This window comes from Pseudoliparis swirei, chromosome 8 (genome assembly GCF_029220125.1).
Source record: "Pseudoliparis swirei isolate HS2019 ecotype Mariana Trench chromosome 8, NWPU_hadal_v1, whole genome shotgun sequence".
Classification (NCBI taxonomy): domain Eukaryota; kingdom Metazoa; phylum Chordata; class Actinopteri; order Perciformes; family Liparidae; genus Pseudoliparis; species Pseudoliparis swirei.
The window spans coordinates 3,948,617-3,968,518 of NC_079395.1; the positions used below are offsets into that span (position 1 = coordinate 3,948,617).

At 42.6% G+C, this 19,902-nt stretch overlaps 2 protein-coding genes across 3 annotated transcripts in view; both read right to left on the reverse strand.

Annotated features, from left to right (window-relative positions):
* LOC130197554 (receptor-type tyrosine-protein phosphatase N2-like) overlaps window positions 1-19,902 on the reverse strand; it is a 159,097-nt gene that overhangs the window by 122,654 nt on the left and 16,541 nt on the right. For both annotated transcript variants that reach the window (XM_056420280.1, XM_056420281.1), the window contains 5 exons: window positions 7,846-7,960; window positions 7,535-7,679; window positions 4,017-4,368; window positions 3,219-3,533; window positions 2,020-2,060 (listed from right to left, as the gene is read on the reverse strand). In XM_056420280.1, the coding sequence (XP_056276255.1) occupies window positions 2,020-2,060; window positions 3,219-3,533; window positions 4,017-4,368; window positions 7,535-7,679; window positions 7,846-7,960 (968 nt within the window). The remainder of the gene's footprint in view (window positions 1-2,019; window positions 2,061-3,218; window positions 3,534-4,016; window positions 4,369-7,534; window positions 7,680-7,845; window positions 7,961-19,902) is intronic.
* Window positions 14,698-17,470, reverse strand: LOC130197557 (tripartite motif-containing protein 16-like). Its single transcript, XM_056420287.1, has one exon. The coding sequence runs from the start codon at window positions 16,991-16,993 to the stop codon at window positions 15,311-15,313; it is 1,683 nt and encodes a 560-aa protein (XP_056276262.1). The 5' UTR covers window positions 16,994-17,470; the 3' UTR covers window positions 14,698-15,310.

Consider the following 19,902-nt stretch of genomic DNA (forward strand, 5'->3'; position numbering starts at 1 on the left):
TCTCTTTCTAGTTGTCTTGGTCTCTTTGTAGTCCCTTGTGTCTCTTTGTAGTCCCTTGTGTCTCTTTCTCGTTGTCTTGGTCTCTTTCTAGTTCCTTGTGTCTCTTTGTAGTCCCTTGTGTCTCTTTGTAGTTGTCTTGGTCTCTTTGTAGTCCCTTGTGTCTCTTTCTCATTGTCTTGGTCTCTTTCTAGTTCCTTGTGTCTCTTTGCAGTTCCTTGTGTCTCTTTGTAGTTGTCTTGGTCTCTTTGTAGTTCCTTGTGTCTCTTTGTAGTTGTCTTGGTCTCTTTGTAGTTCCTTGTGTCTCTTTGTAGTCTCTTGTTTCTCTTTGTAGTTGTCTTGGTCTCTTTCTAGTTCCTTGTGTCTCTTTGTAGTCCCTTGTGTCTCTTTGTAGTTGTCTTGGTCTCTTTGTAGTTCCTTGTGTCTCTTTGTAGTCCCTTGTGTCTCTTTGTAGTTGTCTTTGTAGTTCCTTGTGTCTCTTTGTAGTCCATTGTGTCTCTTTGTAGTTGTCTTGGTCTCTTTCTAGTTCCTTGTGTCTCTTTGTAGTCCCTTGTGTCTCTTTGTAGTTCCTTGTGTCTCTTTGTAGTCCCTTGTGTCTCTTTGTAGTTGTCTTGGTCTCTTTCTAGTTCCTTGTGTCTCTTTGTAGTTGTCTGGTGTCTCTTTGTAGTTGTCTTGGTCTCTTTCTAGTTCCATTGCGTCTCTTTGTAGTCTCTTGTGTCTCTTTGTAGTTCCTTGTGTCTCTTCATAGTTCATTTTCTCTCTTTGTAGTTGTCTTGGTCTCTTTCTAGTTCCTTGTATCTCTTTGTAGTTGTCTTGGTCTCTTTTTAGTTGTCTGGTGTCTCTTTGTAGTCTCTTGTGTCTCTTTGTAGTTCCTTGTGTCTCTTTGTAGTTGTCTTGGTCTCTTTCTAGTCCCTTGTGTCTCTTTGTAGTTGTCTGGTGTCTCTTTCTAGTTCCCTTGCGTCTCTTTGTAGTCTCTTGTGTCTCTTTGTAGTTCCGTGTGTCTCTTTGGAGTTGTCTTGGTCTCTTTGTAGTTCCTTGTGTCTCTTTGTAGTTGTCTTGGTCTCTTTGTAGTTCCTTGTGTCTCTTTGTAGTTCCTAGTGTCTCTATGTAGTTGTTTTATGTGTATTTTTGGTTATTTTGCTTCTCCTTGTAGTTTCCGCTCTATTTGATGTCATGCTGTCTCTTTGTAGTTGTCTTGTGTCTCTTTGAGGTTGTCTCGTGTCTCTTTGAGGTTTCCATTTTCAGTCGTTGTGAGTCGCTTTGTTTTTGCATCCCTGTAGTTTTGCATCTCTTTGATTTTGTTTTGTTTCTTTTCAATGTCATTGAGGGTCACTTTGAGTCTCTTTGCAGCTGTTATTTCATCTCTTTGTCGTCTTTTAGTGTCTCTTTGAAGTAGTTTTATGCTTCTCTAGTTATTTTGAGTCTGTGTTATAAGTGGAGGTGAGGCTTGTTCATCAAAACATGCATCAGACATCAGAGTTGGACTTCACCGATGGTCTCGTGGTGGAAAGAGAACAAATCCCTGAAGTCAAGATATAGTGGATCGACTAAAACACATTGCACTGGAACAGCAGTAAAATGTGTATTCTCTTGTTCTACTCTCCAATCTCTTTTATCGCATTCTAGATCATTTTTATCTTCTATTCTATTATAATTTTTTACATCCTGAATGTGCCTTTTTATATTGCCTTAATGCCTCACATGTATTATGTTAAGCACTTTGACTTGACTTTTTTAAATGTGCTACGAATGTTTGATATATTGTTGTATAATACTGGTTTAATTCTGCAAAACAGACAATTATTGATCTTGTTGACGAGAAGTTTCGAAACAGATAATAATGTTATGTTCAGTTTACTCTAAGTTCTCAGGACATTTAACATTTTGTATAGCAGCTGAGGTCAAACACACATTTAAATCCTTTTAAAAACAGCAGGCTTAATATTCGTCTCCTCGCAGGATATCACATAATAAGTTATAATGTCAGCCTTCCACCTGACATTTCAGGTTGTTGTTGTTTACCTTGTCCTTCATATTACTCTCCTCTGCATCCGTGTGGCGCTCTGTTGGGAGGAAGAGAGAACACGTTCAAATGTCGTGGGTTCATTCATGAGAAGAAGCAAAGAGGGATGGAACACGAGACGTTAATTAAACTGTACAGAAATAAAAAGCTAAAACTAAAAAGAGCTAAAAGACGGCTTTCAAAATGGCAAATTAACTCAATATTTGACTCATTTGAATTCCCACTTGTGGTTATTAAATTATCCACAAATTATCTCTTTCCAAAAGAATTGCCATTGAGATCTAATCAAAATTTCCAGGATTTGATATCTAAAATATTAGGTTTAATTTAATTGATTACTGTAAAGTCAAATCAATGAGATTTTGAACTTGTGAAATGATCAAAAATATTTGTTTTGTATTACTGGTTGCATGCGTCATTTATCAATGTAAATATGTAAATTTGTAATGAATATATTATTGTTTTTAAACTTCATTTCACAAGCTCCGCCTCTTTTTGACCTGTATTTGTCCCCATCTGACAGTACAGCGAGTTGACTTAAAACCAGATTAATAACAGAGCTGATATTTATTTTGTATTTGTATTATATGTAAATCTGGGAAATATTTAACTTTATTTCACAGCGAAACGGTGCACAAACATTCCTGTAAACACTTGGAGGTGAGACCGAGGCAACATCACGACATCTTGATTCAGGGATCGACAGCTCCCTCCCAGACTCCTCGGATCCGATTGGTTGTTTTTTCTTCGCGTGCGGTGGAATCTTATGCCGAACTAACAATTAATTATTATCTCACGTATTGCCGCCAGGATATAGTGACAACAAAGTTATTTTCATTGCAGCCACCCAACTGCAGTTTTATTCATAAGTCTGCACGTTTCAAAACGAGGCAACATTTTAGCTTTTCGGCTCATTATTTTCATCCATTTGAGGAGTTTCTTCTTCACCGCGTTGTAAACATTTCCTGTTAAGTGGTCTCGGCGGAACCGTTAAAGCTGGTGTTTACGCCGAGCTTACCGGGACGCGCATTTATTTTTCACATTGATTTTTAATGTTGCGTTCTCGCAGGCGAGCTGCTTCCAGAGCTCCTCTTATTTCATCCTACCTACACAGTTATGTATGCGCTATAGACTTTCCAGCTTCCAGCTCAATACTTTAATTATAATTTTTTTTAAATGAAAACACAAAATGAATCACCTTGAAGTGCTGCCGGCGCCGTGTGAACGCTCTCCTGTGGTTTCAGTGTCGCGGCGTCCTGGAGCAACTTCTCCTCTCCGTCATCCCCAACAGCCTCCTCCTCCTCCTCCTCTTCTTCTTCTTCGTCTTCCTCCCCGAGGTCTCGAGGCCCCGGTCTGACGCGGGTCACGCCCCCGTTCGGACCCTTGTCCCGGTCCACCACCTGCAGGGCATCGGCGATGAGGCCGGACAGCTGGCCCAGGTCCTGCGGCGTCAGGCCGTCCACGTCCACGTGGTGCCGGCCGACGCTCTTCAGGACGTTGGCGATGAACCTCTCTGGAGGAGACACAGCGGCGGTTAAAACGCTGAAGATCACTTTAGATCAGGGGCGTCAAACTCATGTTCACCGTGGGCCGCATCACGGCTCCCCTCAAAGGGTTCAAACTGAAACATATAAACGTGTAAACTACTCCACAACATATCGTTGAATAACTCTCTCTGCATTTGATTGTTGTTTATTCGAGTGTAGAAATGTTGTACATAAGAAACGTCTCCAATATTCTAACATAAATCCATTTAATTGGAAACCTTCAAAATAAAAACACGGATATTTTTCTTACATTTTTTTAAGGAAAGGTGATCACATGTCTTTCAAGTTGTCAGGGGCCACAGAAAATGATGTGGCGGCCCGGATTTGGCCCGCGGGCCTTGTGTTTGACAGCTGTGCTTCAGGTCTTCTTCTTGGACACAACAACTATTTCATCATTGTGACCCGAGGAATCAAAGCATGGATCGTTAAAGCGCCTCTAAAACACGTACCGTCCACGGACGTCAGGGGGTCCCGGGCCGAAGCCCCTTGAGTTCTCCCCGACTTCAAAACTCTGGATTTCGCGGTGTCCTTCTGGAGCCCGGGGTTTTCGGCCGCGCTGTAGAAGGGCCTCGGGCGGGTCTCGGGCTCCTCGGGGCCCGCCCTCCCGCCGTGCGGGCTCAGGCGCCCGGAGAGATAGCGCCTCAGGGCGCCCAGGAGAAGGTCGCCCTCGGCCTGCGTGGCGAGGAGCTGGGCGCCCGGGGGTCTCTGGCCCGGCAGAGGGGAGGAAGGCGGCTTCTGAGACGAGATCTTGGGCTTGGGGCGGTAGAAGTCCGCGGGGATGCCCGACTGGAAACGGTCGCTCTGAAAGGAAACAAGGAAAAGGCAATTATGAAAAACACAAGAGTTCATTTAAAGAAACACTGTGCAGCCATCGGGAACCCAGACCGTAAACATGGCTGTAGATTATTACATCCGGATTCATGTTGCCGTTGTTGTCCACCGCCCGACTATTAATATATATATATAGGTATATATATATATACCTATATATACATATATATATATATATATATATATATGTATGTATATACACTACCGTTCAAAAGTTTGGGATCACCCAGACAATTTCGTGTCTTCCATGAAAAATCACACTTTTATTTATCAAATGAATATAAAATGTAGTCAAGACATTGACAAGGTTAGAAATAATGATTAATATTTGAGATATTAATTTTGTTCTTCAAACTTCAAGCTCAAAGGAAGGCCAGTTGTATAGCTTATATCACCAGCATAACTGTTTTCAGCTGTGCTAACATAATTGCACGGGTTTTCTAATCAGATATTAGTCTTCTAAGGCGATTAGCAAACACAATGTACCATTAGAACACTGGAGTGACAGTTGATGGAAATGGGCCTCTATACACCTATGGAGATATTTCATTAGAAACCAGACGTTTCCACCTAGAATAGTCATTTACCACATTAACAATGTATAGAGTGTATTTCTGATTAGTTTAATGTTATCTTTATTGAAAAAACAGTGCTTTTCTTTGGAAAATAAAGTCATTTCTAAGTGATCCCAAACTTTTGAACGGTAGTGTATATATATGTATATGTATATATATATGTATGTATAGCTGTATATATGTATATATATGTATTATGTAACATTTTTCTATTTAATATATAAAAAGATATGACAACTTATTATTGAAGGCAGATCCATTCTTGGTCTTGTATTTTATTTTATCTTTTTAAGTTCAACTTGGCAAGTTTCATTTATTGAGAATAAAAATATAAAAAATGGAAAAAGATAAATTCAGATCAAGACGTATATTGTTTTATCTGGAAGGAGGTGACGTCAAAGTGTGTCGCATGAAATAAATAACAATTTCAAAAGAGTATAAGTGTAAACATACATATATATATAAATGTGTGTGGGGCGGAACAAAATATATCTGAACAAAAATGACTTCCAATGTGAAAATTAAGCCTGTTATTTTTATGGAAAAACAAGTTATTAATCCATTTATGCAATCCTATTAACGGATCCATCAGCTACAACAAAAGCAAATTGCCCCTGCCGGCTCCATTAAACGCCCACCTGGGAGCACAGAAGTGACACAAGCCTGACTAACGGTGGGATTATCATAACAATGCCGACATGAACCGTAAAGTTCCCCCGCTGATCGTCATACTTCTTTTAGGATCTGTGGTTTCTATTCCACTCGTGGACCCCCCAAGTCCTACTGCTCCTTTTTACACCCGGATAGAAGACGAACCCAAAAAAAAGAAAGGCCACGAGCCTCAAAGCGACGCCTGCAGGGCTCAATGCCACCCGCGCTCCACCCGAGGAAAAAGAAAGGCCCTCCGCCATTCAGGGGCGGCGCTCCCCTTCACCCTCGCCAACGCTGGAGAGACAAACCGGTCACGTGGGGAGTTATTAATTAGAGAGGTGAACTCCTGAACTCTCGGCTGGTTTTATTTCGCTCACAACGGCCACGCTGGGAGAAAGCATCAGTCAGGATGGAGGAGCGACAACGAAGGATGACATCGGAGTATGTGTGTGTGTGTGTGTGTGTGTGTACTTACCTTCCTATCCTACAGTGGACCCGAGTGTCGTTACACACTCACCAAATGGGGACTCTGTCACCAACGGGGGACATGTTTTTTCTCCTGTTGGTCATGCCTTAATTTAAACTAAAACAAACCTCTGGTGAACTTGTTCTTATTTTAGTGGCAACGTGAAGGTGAGCATTTAAGTAAAAAAAAAAAAATGTCTCTTAAAACATATTTATTTGATCTTATTTATGGAGCAAAATATAAACGCTTAACTTTTGAGGCTATCTTAAGTTTCAGTTTTGGCGCTGCATTAAAGTAAAGGTTCTGCTACACTCACAAGATAAGTGATAAGTGTTTTAGGATCTAAAAGAAGGGAAGAAAATATAAAAACAACCAGGATCAAGTTTTTTTTAAATGTAATAGTCGGCTGGAAGGTCCTTTCTTTTCAGTTTTAGTTTAATATGGCCGAGATCTTGTTATGCTGCCATTTTATTGAGTCTTTTTTTCAACAGAGGCAGGTGGCTGTGATCGGAGGGTGGGGTGACGAGCAGACGTTGGGGTGGGGAAAAAAACATGTTCCACCTGCTCTTTCCTCTTTTATGTGAAAGAAGGAGCAACACACTTTGTGACTGAGTCCTGGCTTTACCTTTCTTCTGGAGAGATCCTATTATAAGCTGGTAACTCAAGTAACTAAAGCAACATGGTGGTATTGTACTCCTCACTAGGCAGGACGTATCAGTATGTAGTAATATGGATGAATACATTACATCATGGTAGCACCATATAATGTCATTATGCACCATGTTATGCTAATTTCATGAATCAATATAGCTTTAAAAAATATATATCTATAAATCAGTGTCTGCCCAAAATGTCATCATTTAATAATTTCATCCTATTGGATATTTGTGAGAAATTGTCAGAATTACAATGAATTCTTTAGTTAGGTCAAAAATAGAGAACCAGAAAAGATAATGCCTCAGGCCAAAGCTGTCGCATAAGCACAGAAGCATAAAAACAGAAAGGAATGTAAATTGTTTGCAAATCCATTCATAATATGCTTGAAAACGTTATGTACTTCAGCGAAATCATTAAACAAAAACAAAAAAAACAGTGTTTTCTGTGTTACCCTGAGTTTGAAAAAGGACCAGAAGAAACAACATCTTGGTGTGTTAGGATGTTCCAATTCAATTCTCCTCAACTACAGTGGCATGACTGAGCATCCAGAAAAAATTTAAGAGACTAATGAATAAAAGATCGAACTAGTCTGACATGTGGTTTAAACGTCCTTGAAAAAAATGAATGAATTCTGTTTCTTTTTGGTCTTTTGCAGTAATTGACATTAAAAGTTGTGTACACATTAAAATATGTGAAACAGAATCAACATAAAAGGTGATGAATATTTGATCAACTGGAAGTGTAGCACAGACCCATAAGACACGCATAGCATCCAGGAATCCCTCACCTTGCCCTGGGGGCTCAGACTGGCGGCAGACAACGTCTTGGGAAGGAGGCCGAGACGTTGGAGGTACGTCTGCAGGTTCCTGCTGAGCTCCACCTCCACGGGCTTCACCCTCTGGTCTACTGGGTCCATCACTTCAGCTACCGGCCTGTGGGAGCGTGAAAAAAAGAAGAAACAAGTTAGATTTAGGGTCATGTGGTTCACTTTTAGGTCGTTTAATCTTTCTAAAACCGTGTCCAGCACCAGTGAAATTCCTTAAATGGTGGGACAGCGGTTCATCTCCACAGATGTGAATTGATGGGTAAACATCTGACCTTCTGTCGGTGGTGTACGCAGCTCCACTCTGCTGCGGCCTGTAGGGAACCCTCCTCAGTTTGGACAGCTCCTTTAACAGAACCTGCTGAGTGGCGTCATCTCCCCAGGTCAAGCCTACAGACGGGGAAAAAACACGGAGAACCTTAATTAAGAACCATGTCGGAACACGAGAGGAACTTTAATGTTTTTACTGAGTGAACCTTGAGTAACACTGCAGCGGCATACTCAGAAAGGGTCGTTTCACGCATGAAGGAAGTCCAGCTTAAAAGCAGTGAGTACGGTCTGGAAAGAAGCGGGCGAGAAGTTGCTGTGCATGCTGTAATTCCCCTGAACTCATTAGGTCACTCATTAGCCGCGCGGCGTGTTCTCGGGGGATTATGGCTGGCTGTGGAACCATTTCCCCTTCTGGCATCCAGCGAGTGCTCATACGATCAAATACTTGACGAAGGCTCCACTTCTTTTTTTTTTTTATCGCTTGATGATTCACATTAAAGTAAAAATAATATTGGTCTTCTCTCTGCAAACAAGGGCTCGAGCAGTTTGGGCAACTTGTGTTTTTATCACCTCGTTGTCGACCACACACTCCGGTGCATTTACCGGCAAATGAACCGTAATCGACAACAAAATCTCTTCTGCATTCCAGGGAGTGTCCACGTTTTGATGAGCTGCCTGGGCATTCACGTCGGCCTTTTTCTGCTTAACATGCATCCAAACACACATTTAGTCTTGGCATCCGAATCAGAGGACGGAGGGGACCAGATGGGGTAAGCGGAACGAAACGTTACGCCGGAAATATGGCGCTCCGGAAAGATTAGAGTAATACAGACGGCAGCTCCAGATGCGATGCCACAAGATGTGGGTCCAGAACGCAAACAAATAAAAGAGGAGAAGACCACCGCCGTCGGCTGTAAAAAGATTCTCCTCAAATTTTGAGACGGTAAAGACGTCCCCATAAAACATGACGTCCCCATAAAACATGACATCCACATTAGATATGACGTCCCCATAAAACATGACGTCCCCATAAAACATGACGTCCCCATAAGACATGACGTCCCTGAATGTGAACCAAGTTTAAGAAGACTTCGCAAAAACGTGAACATTTTTATGTAAAAAAATTAATAAAATCAAGCTTATCCTAGAGATAAGACGGAATGAGAAAAAAAAGGAAGCGGGAAGTTGGTAGTTTGCATTGTCACATATACACTAACAGAGTATATCTATCACAAGTATATGTTCTCTCTCTTTTAGCTCCGTTTTTTGGTCTCCACCAAATCCTGAGTGGAATATCTTTCTCTTCAGCGGCTAAATGCTCCACCGTGTTCACCAGCTAGCCTTTAACTAAGTCTTTCTCCAGTTTGATGCTAAGCAGGTTGTAAAAAGTGTCTATTTACAACTTTTCCTCTGAAGATTATGCTATAAGAACGCCGGGAGTGTAGCCGGACAGACGAACAACGAGCTGAAACTCACTATAAAGCTCCACAAAGCTGAAGCATAACATGTCCCAAAATAATACACACACACAAAAAAGAATAAAATGGTTAAAGAAATGGTAAATGGATTTCATCCCTCTAACTTTCATCTCCCAAAAGCTCCACTGGTATAGTGTTAAAGTCAGTGGCGGGCCGTGGGCCTGGGGCCTGGGCCTTCAGTGAGGTCCTACACAGTCCCACCCGAATTAATCCACCTCTTATTACTATCATTATGATGCCATGGCTCTTGACCAGGGCTCAATACGTCCATCACGGCGTAGTATTGGTAGATCGCATGACATTAAAAAAAATTGGCCCGCCCCCGTCATTTTCTCTATAGCACGTCTTTGTTCATTTATTAAACTAAACAGCCGTCTGATGTTGATCGTATCTACACAACAGCATGTCATTTCTCTCGGCTCTCCGTCTCGCGCACTGCAGAATGCGCGCATCGGGACGGAGAAAAAGAAGAAAAAAGTCACTTGCACTCGTTTGTTCACTAAACAGGGCATTGTCGCACCCAAAGCAGATTTCAAGTATATGCTCGACCAAATCGACATCTTCTCCTCCTTCCGCCATTGTGGGTTGAAAAAACAGCTTTGTAGTCCGCGAATTAATTCCTTTATCAAATTCAGTTTCCTAGTTCTGAGGTTTTGCATCTACCTGCCCATAGGACCCGCCTCTCAATATTGGTAATCCAATCAAAAGACGTGCAGCACTCCGCCTGCTTGCTGCTCCTGTGCCGCTTCCGGGGCCTTCGAGAAGGCCTAGAGGAGCCAACTCTAAAGCTGATTGGTTGACACAACATCGTCATTCCCATTCACTTGAAGCTACCAGCGCCTTCAATGTTGATTCTGAAGGCCTAAGGGCAGATGTTAGCCCCCTGGCAACACACGATGGCTGAATATGATTGGATAAAAGATCTAACATAAAGACCAGCCCTCCAAATCTCAACCTGGCGCTGGCAGCAGCGCAACCAAGAGGAACGCTATGAAATTAAGAGAATAACTCTTACTCTGGGAAATAATTGAATACATATTTGTGGGGAAATATATTTAGAAAAAAATATATATTCTGATGATGTTTAGGCCAGCAGAGAAGGCCTTGCTGGCCCTGACGGCCCGCCACTGGTTAAAGTATAGTGTCGGGATTCAATCGCATTTCATCGAATCGGAGTCCTGAAACGAGAAGGCGACGTCTCATGACACGACCAACAATGGTACATTTCCTCACAACTAACATCTTCACTTCTGCACTAATTAAATCAGCTCCACTCGCCAAAGAACATCTCAGCACGCGGACGCCTTCTTTAGACCCCCCCCCCCAACCCTACAAAATGAGTTACGACCCCAACCGCCGCACAGAATCGGGCACAAGCCTCCCTTGAACAGCTGCACAGTGTGTCAGGCCAGCTTTCGCCATCAAAGGGCCCATAAAACTGAGCCGTAACGGCGGCCGCCGCCACGGCAGAGTGAGGAACGGACGTTAGCGGCGGCTGAACAGACGGCGTCTGACAACGACAGGTTAACAAACGTCGGAGCCCCCGCCGGGATATTCAGTGACTCTGCGCTTCTCACAGATTGAAACCGCCACCGAGACGTGGGGCACGGAGGCGGTCGGCCAGCCAGAGGCTTCGAAATGGCCGACTATAATGAGGCGGCAAAATGGATGGAGGCTCCAGGATGTATTCAGGGCCAAAGTGGGCGCTTTTATCCAGAAAAGAAAAATGAGATGGACAAAAACAAAAAAACTGCAATTAGACAACAGTGAGGAGGTCGGAGCGTTCACGCCTCGACAAAGAATTTAAATACTGTACTGCTCTGGTCCTATTTTATTTATTTGCTCTAGTTTTCTGTTCCACCCTTTCCATGCTCTGACTAAATTATGCATGTGTGCTCAACAACCACTCGAGTCCCTGTGATTACAACTGTGGGGCAAAAACTGCTTTCATCAGTTCGGCGCTAGATACATCGAGACCGCTTCATCCAGACCGCGCAAAAATCCAATTTACAAAACCTGAGGCACAACCGCAGCGTGACTCGGCGAGGCTTCCTCTCTCGGGTTCTCCAACGAATCCTGACGCAGTGAGAAGGAAAACAAGTCCTTTAAAACATTGGGATCATTCCAAAAATAACTCATGCGAGCAGTTGCACAGTTTGGGGGTTTGCTGAGTAAAATAGACGATTCACCTGGATTGGCAACTTCTCTGGTTGTATAGAAGTATATGCTTCATGTCTTAAAGCTGGATTCTCTCTACTGACCACTAGAGGGCGACTCCTCTGGTTATATCTTAAAGCTGCATTCTCTCTACTGACCACTAGGGGGCGACTCCTCTGGTTGTATAGAAGTCTATGCTTCATATCTTAAAGCTGCATTCTCTCTACTGACCACTAGGGGGCGACTCCTCTGGTTGTATAGAAGTCTATGCTTCATATCTTAAAGCTGTATTTTCTCTACTGACCACTAGAGGGCGACTCCTCTGGTTATATCTTAAAGCTGCATTCTCTCTACTGACCACTAGGGGGTGACTCCTCTGGTTGTATAGAAGTATATGCTTCATATCTTAAAGCTGCATTCTCTCTACTGACCACTAGGGGGCGACTCCTCTGGTTGTATAGAAGTATATGCTTCATATCTTAAAGCTGTATTTTCTCTACTGACCACTAGGGGGCGACTCCTCTGGTTGTATACAATTACTCAAATTCTCTCTTAATTTAATTCCTCAGTAAATATAGTAAACATGAGTTTATGGTCTCAATCTCTAGTTTCAAGTCTTCAATACAACTTCTTCAAAAGGCTCAGCCAGTAGCTAATAAGGAACTGAATATGGGGTTTAAAACTTCCTTAAAAAAACAATAAATGGACCTTTATTCAAGATTGTTTGGTCAAATGATCTTCTGAAGTGTTGAGATATCTCTCTCTGAAATTCTGCCAGCTCACAGTGAAGTTAACCTGAACTCGGTGTGTTTGTTTTGTCCTCAAAGCATTTCAAACATGTAATTTCAACATACCACAAGGAGCCACACAGACACAGGATCATATCCGGGTGCAACCGATGGCTGCATTACAAGACCCTCGAAAGGTAGTCCGTGGAAGTCGAGGAGCGTTTCACACGTCTGGGCCAACAGCAGCTCTGACCTTGTGTTTTTCTAACGGCTTCACATCGACCAGGCCTTTGGTTTGCGGCGGGTGGAGGTGCGTTCGTAAATGTGTGTGTGGGCGGATGGAGGAGGGCGAACACACTCACAGCAACAGCTGTCAGAACATTGAAAGCCATTAGAGCCCGCATGGCTAAATCTGGCACATGACCTGGATGGACTCAATTAAATTAATGTGTACTGTCCCTACTTTTTAAAAAAAATAGAAAAGTAAAAAACATAAAACAGATGATAGGTTAAAAGAATGTTTTTTAGAAATTGGATTACAATTATAATATATATATACACACATATATATATATATATAATTGCGTTATCACTATCAATATATATATACATATATTAAAACAAAAAAAGTATTATTCATTTAAAACGTAATGCTTCATGATGCTATAGATTAAGTTTATTTCTAAGATCTGTCAACATGGAAACAAAGGCAACAAACAAACTCTCTTTGCCTCATTTATCCGGTTGTTTTAAACTAACCTTTACATATTGGTACTTAACACTTAAAGGCATAGTTTTCCTTTTCTTTCCGGCCACGAGGTGAGAAGATCAAAAACAACTCTCATATCTTGTCTACTGTTGATATAATATGAAGCCAGGAGACAGTTAGCGTAGCTTTGCGTGCGGGTACTCTCATCTAACTTTATGTATCGGAAGAGTTGATGAGAATATATGCTTTGTCTTTATGACATCAAAAAATATCTTTTTTCTTTTGTCTTTTCAGTGGGCTGGCGGGGCCTGAAATGCGGACGCCTCAGTGTCTTTAGAGTTCTGTCCTCCCTAATGGCTTCTGCAGACAGCCGGGGCCAAACATCTCATTTGCATAATTCATTTCACTTCAGAGCGCCTGACAAATGCCTCCAAACTCCTCGCGCCTCTCGGAGAAATCTGAATATTTCTCCAGCTCTCCCGCCGAGTGGCGATTCGGCAAATTAAACCAGAGGAGCGGGTTTTTTGTTGATGTTGTTGTTTTGTTGTGTGCGTGTGTGTGTGTGTGTGTGTGTGTGTGCATGTCTTTTTCATTTTGTAGAGGGAGGAAGAGAACCGAATCAGACTCATATGAAAGACGGTGGAGCAAGAAAACACAAATGCAAAGTGAGTGCCGCACTTATTCGACACGATGCTCTCTCTTCAGCGGACTCGAAGAGCTGAACTCTCCAGAGAGTGACGGGCCGCCGGTCCGGTGGTTCGAGGCCCAGCTGCATGATGAAACCGCCATGAAATAGCAAGGCGATGCGCCGATGGGCCGGTACGCAGGTGTCTGCCTCCCCCCGGTGGCCCGGTACCATAACGGCAGCTTCTTACGCCAGAGAAGAAGAAAGAGCGAAGCAGCAACGGAGCAGTATAAATAATTTCCAGACAGGTCGTAAAAAAGAGAGAGAGGATTGTAATAAAATTCAAACGGGATTTCATATTTCACTCAGGTTAAAAAATTGCTAAAACTTTTTTGAGCAAACTAAAAAAAATGTTTTTGCTATAAAACATTTTTTTATATTGATGCTCAATACAAAATACTAAAAATAAAACAAAATACAGAAAATGCTGATTTTCTCCACTCTTACTGAATCATTTCACAGATGGGGGGTTTTGCACTTTGGCCATATAGTATACATTTTGGATATGCACCGTATTTACAACCGATTGCATCATCGACTTTGTACTCTTCTCATTTTTTTCATCTGCTGCACAGCAATATCCCTCAGGCTGAATCGAGTGTTATCTTATCTTTTCTTAACTCTCAGTCCGGCCTTGTGTGGGATACATTGTGATGTCAAAGGTCGTTGCCAGAGTAAAAGACCAGGTCACTGGTCTACCGACTGGTGTATCTCATGTGATCCTGTCACACCGGGTGGACGAGGACGATTGGCCAAAATCTAAAAAGCTACTAAAAAGGAGTGAAATAAAAGTAATTCAAGATATAATACGGAGTGGAATAACGTCGACCAGAGCAGAGACGTGTTTTTACCAAACCCTTTACCGGCATTTTTAATTCGTCTTACATTTAAAAAGGAAAAATGATTTGTTTTTGTTTTAATTAGTCTTTGTCAACTCAAAGAACCAGTTTTCACTTTCTTCATTTATATGCTGAAATGAATGAATAATTGCACTTCCAAAGATCCGTTGGTGTTCTCTTCCTGCTTTTAGGAACATGAAACACAAGCCGTGTCCATTCTTAGTCAACATGTTATTGACATTTGTAAAGTGTTTCACTGAATCCTGTTAAAAAGGACCTTTATTCATTTTACAAGTTATCTTCACCCACAAAAAAACAATTGTTCAATAATTACCATTTCACAGCGATTCTTTGCAGGCGGGATACAATGGGGATATTGTAACAGACAGCACAGCTCATTTGAATAGCAACAAAATGTGAAATAATATTAAGGCATTAGGATATGCACATTATAACACAAGAGCTATGACATCACAACACAGGTTATGTTAAAGTATGTGAAGATAATCTGTATTGCAGCAGTGATTCAACCAATATATACTGTAAATGTGTGTTTTTAGCCAAGGAGTGTCATTGTTAGTATAAGCAGCTTGAGTGGCATCCGGAATATGGGACACAATACATGAACACCACATAAATAAATGCTAAGCAACAATGCTAAAGACAAAAACTAAAACAGACAAGAAGGAGCGCCAGCTCCAGTAACTCAAACATGTTCAGAACAACTCATGAGAAGATGTCAAAGTAGCAGCCAGAATGTTTGACTGACAGCTGATCTCAGTGCAGTGAAGAAACGCCTCAACAATCAGCTCTCAGACACAAACATGGAGACTAAATGAGTTCAAACACAGTTCAACCCTTAAATGACTGCTGTCTATTTCAGTTTACACAACTCAGCAGTGTCTCCAGAGGAATAAAAAAAACAGAGTCCAGCATAGAGAGGCTGAGTGAATGTGGTCTGGACTCTGTGGAGGAGAGTCATGGTGTCAGAGACGCTGAAGAAGGACAGAGTACCTGCTCTGTGATCCAGGTACACTCCCACAATGGAGGACTGAGGCGCTGAGAGGAGAGTGTGGATATTGTTGTTCCAAAATGTAAAACTGTTTTTGTCACATCTTAATGACCAAGATTTGTTATTATATCCAAATCCACATTCATCCCAGTTCCCTTTTCTGCTGATAGTCTCATATGCAACGGCCACATCAACTCCTCCTCCTCTCCTCTCCACCTCCCAGTAACAACGTCCAGTCAGACTCTCTCTACTCAGGACCTGTAAGCATTCATTGAATCTTTCTGAGTGACTAGAATAAAATTGATGTTCCTTCATGAATGTTGCTTTTCTGTCCCCATCAGATAATGACAGTCGTGTGTTTGCTGTGTTTGGATCCAGTGTGATTTCACGTGAATACTCTAAGAATTCAGCTCTGGTCTTGGGCTCTGCTTGTGAATGTGCCAGTAAAACATCCACTTCAGTCACCATCAGTAAGATATTTGTCCATTTCTCTCTCAGGACGTCCAGTAGTTCATCTCTGATTTCTGAAACAGTGTCTGACACGTCCTCAAAGTATCTCAGAGGACGGATGTTGATGCTGGATGAGTCTCTGGACTCACTGAGGGGTGACAGTGAGGGGTAGTTGTGTAGAAACTGGTTGAAATCCTCTGTCTGTGAGATCTTCTCCAGCTCAGCGTCGTTCATCTTCAGCTCAGTGATCTCCTGCTCCAGCTTCTCCTGAAGCTTTTTAACTCGACTCAATTCAGTTCTTTGCTGGGATCTGACCTGCTGCTTCACATCAGATCTTCTTTTCTCCATGAGACGGATCAGCTCAGTGAAGCTCTTCTCACTGTGCTCCACTGTTTCATCAGCAGAGAAGTTGATGGCCTCCACCTCCTGTTGGAGCAGCTTCAGGTCTTTCTCCCTGTTCAGGATTCTCTGCTGGATGTTTAGTCGACTCCCCTCCAGCTTTCTCTGCCTCTTGGTCCTTTCTGCTGCAGCTAAGACTGTGTCATGGCCTTTGTGTTCATCCATTAAGCAGAGGTAACAGATACACTGCTGATCATTATGGCAAAAGATCTTCATCACCTCATTGTGATGAGAGCAGATGTTCTCCTGGAGCTTGTTGGAGGGGTCCACCAGCTTGTGTTTCTTAAATGTTGGTGAGTCATAATGAGGCTGAAGATGTTTCTTACAGTAAGAAGCCAGACACACCAGACAGGACTTAAGGGCCTTCAGTCTCCTCCCAGTGCAGACATCACAGGCCACATCTTCAGGTCCAGCATAGCAGTGATCAGCAGGAGCATCTTGGAGTCCAGTCTTCTTCAGCTCCTCCACTAAATCTGCCAACATGGTGTTCTTCACCAGGACAGGCCTCGGTGTGAAGGTCTTCCTACACTGAGGGCAGCTGTACAGTTTCTTCCAATCCTCTTCATCCCAGTGGGTTTTAATACAGTTCATGCAGTAGTTGTGTCCACAGGGAATAGTCACCGTATCCTTCAGTAGATCCAGACAGATGGAACAAGAGAAGGTTTCCCGGTCCAGCTGAAGTCCTTTCTGCGCCATTTTACCTCTCAAAGACAACACGACTGACTGAGTTTCACTTCCTCAATAAGCGACTCTCTGCAGTGAACAGGGTGTGTCAGCTGCTGCTCTTCACCACCATGTTGGTTACACCCATCTGTAAAACTGTAGATCTGAAGGGGAGGGAACCAGGAAAGATATGAACAGAGTGGCGCTCGCTGTGTCGGAGAGCAGGAAGAAGAGGGAGTGGTTTGGGCCAGTGACTCATTTCAGGAAAAGGATTGTTTTAGGGTCAATGTGCAGACTCTGAACCGGCTCTTAAGTACAAACACAACGCCCTTGAGGGCTCTCTTGTTGAGTTATGGAGCCCTTTCTGCAAGTTACTTTGTCGAGGAAATATTTATTAACACAGTTGCAAGCAATCACTTAGTCAAGTTTTGTATTATATGACTTTGAAGCTAATAAATTACAAATATGCCATCCCTTAGTCATATAGACATTTAGCTGAAGCTTTTATCCAAAGCAACACTGAGTACATTCAACCATGAGTACAAACTCAGAACAACAAGAATCAGGAAAGTAACATTTCATTAAGAAAGCCAAACCACAAAAATAGGATAAGTAAGTGCCATTCAAGTGCCACTGAAGTGCTAATCGGTTTTTTTCAAGGTATAGACTGAAAAGGTATTTTGTAGTTTCCGGCAGAAGATGTAGAGCAGTGGTCACCAACCTTTTTGAGCCCAAGATCCCTGACCTCCGCCTTCATGACCGGCAAGATCTACCCATTGAGGCGTTGAGAGAAAACGACGGTCCAGACTGGACTTATGACTTGAGGCTTTGTATTTGGCCTAATGAATTTGAATGAAATCAAAACACTTTGGTCCAGCTTTCAAATTGATGAGACCAGGAACACAGAAATTAAGTGCAATATAAAAAGTAAGATATTTGTTCACCGCACACAATTTGAACAAGAAAAAACACATTTGCAATGAGCAGCTGGATGAACTACCAATATAAATGTTATATTTATTTACATTACAACACGACACTGACAACATGATCAGTCAGTGCAACTCATGTAAGTTCAGCTCTCATCATAATGCCATCAAGTCATGTGACTCCAGTCAGTGTTATGGCTGTGACTGAACTCTGTCTGTGAGCTTGTAGTTAGTTCATAAGTAGACAGACAGTCTGAGGCAGTCTGTGAGCTGTCTGTCAGTAATCCAGCTCCTGGTCTTTGATTTGGTGATTTTCACTTCACTGACGAATTTTTTGGGGCAAATGTGGTGTTCATGAAAGTTTTCTCATCTGGGACTGGTTCTGAAGTCAGCCCATTGGTGAATACGTTCACATCAGTTACTAACTCTGCTTTCTCCCCGGAGTCCTTTTGACTTCACGTCTCATGGGGTCATCGGACCCTATGAGACAGCATAGATCCTATCTGCCTGATGGATCATCGAGGTCTGGGTCGTGGAATTCCTGCTCCTGACTACGCCACTGCCCTGTTGAGACTACGCCCACTGTTGAGACTCCGCCCACTCCTCCTCTCTACCGCCATCTGCCTGATGGATCGTGGAGGTCTCCATCGTGGAATAAGCCTACTATGAACTATTCATACACTCTGTCACATTCATTGAATGTATTTAAACTCTAAATCTGTCCTTCTGTACACATGACATCTATTGCATCTGTCCATCCTGGAGAGGGATCCTCCTCTGTTGCTCTCCTGAAGGTTTCTTCAATTTTTTTCCCCCTGAAGGGTTATTTGGGAGTTTTTCCTGGTCCGATGTGAGGTTTTGGGGCAGGGATGTCTATGTGTACAGATTGTAAAGCACTCCGAGACAAATTTGTAATTTGTGAAATTGGGCTATACAAATAAACTGAATTGAATTGAATCAGCTCTACAGGCATCCTCAGATTTAAATAATTATAATAAATATGAGAATCACCATTTGTGACTCCTGCATCTGTGCTTTTTCAAATAATAGAATACATATAATTGCAATCACTTTCAAGTAAACCAGATTGCTCCATCAGACAAGAAAAAAAGCTCAATGTTGAGCTTTTGTTTTGAAGGACAACAGCAGAAACGCCCAACTCACGGAGGTAAGACCTGGCAAGTCGCCAAGATTCTCGGCAGTTGCGCATGCGTAATTTGTTAATGCCGTAACGTAAACATTTACACGAAGGTACAGGCATTACAACATTTATTTATTGATGACGTAGTTGTATGTCCTTGTACTTTGAACTTGTGCAATATGTAAAGTTATGAATAAAGGTCTTTCTGCATTTCCCCTGCGCCCCACTTGTACTATACGCTCCCCTCTCTCGGGGAGCACAGCTGAGGACACGGCTGTCAGAGAACCCGTTTTCAGGCGTTCATTAAAATCAGGCGGAGATCTTTTCTGACGTCGATCTTCCAGTCAGGAAGAAAACGTTTCAGAAGACACTTCAGAAAATGTTCGAGAACGAGGCACAATGTGTTTGTGATTTTATTTTCATTTTATTTTGGAGATCGACAGGGAACGTCTCCGAGATCGACCGGTCGATCCCGATCGACGGGTTGGCGACCACTGATGTAGAGTCTATCTGCTGTCCTGACGTCAGTGGGGAGCTTGTTCCACCACTGAGGAGCCAGGACAGCAAACAGTCTTGATTTTGTCGAGTGATTAGCTCGCAGTAACGCAGTCACAAGTCGATTGGTAGATGCTGAGCGGAGTGAACGGGCTGCAGTGTAAGGATTGACCATGTCCTGGCAGTAGACGGGACCCGAGTCCGAGGCCTATAGTATCTACAAGTTGATATACGCACAGGTATGGCAAATAAACACATAGTCACAGAGAAGTTGTATACTCAGCCACCCCTGAATACTCCAACGAAAGACTCCTATATCTTTATCCTCCGAGTCTTGACTCCAACGAAAGACTCCTATATCTTTATCCTCAGAGTCT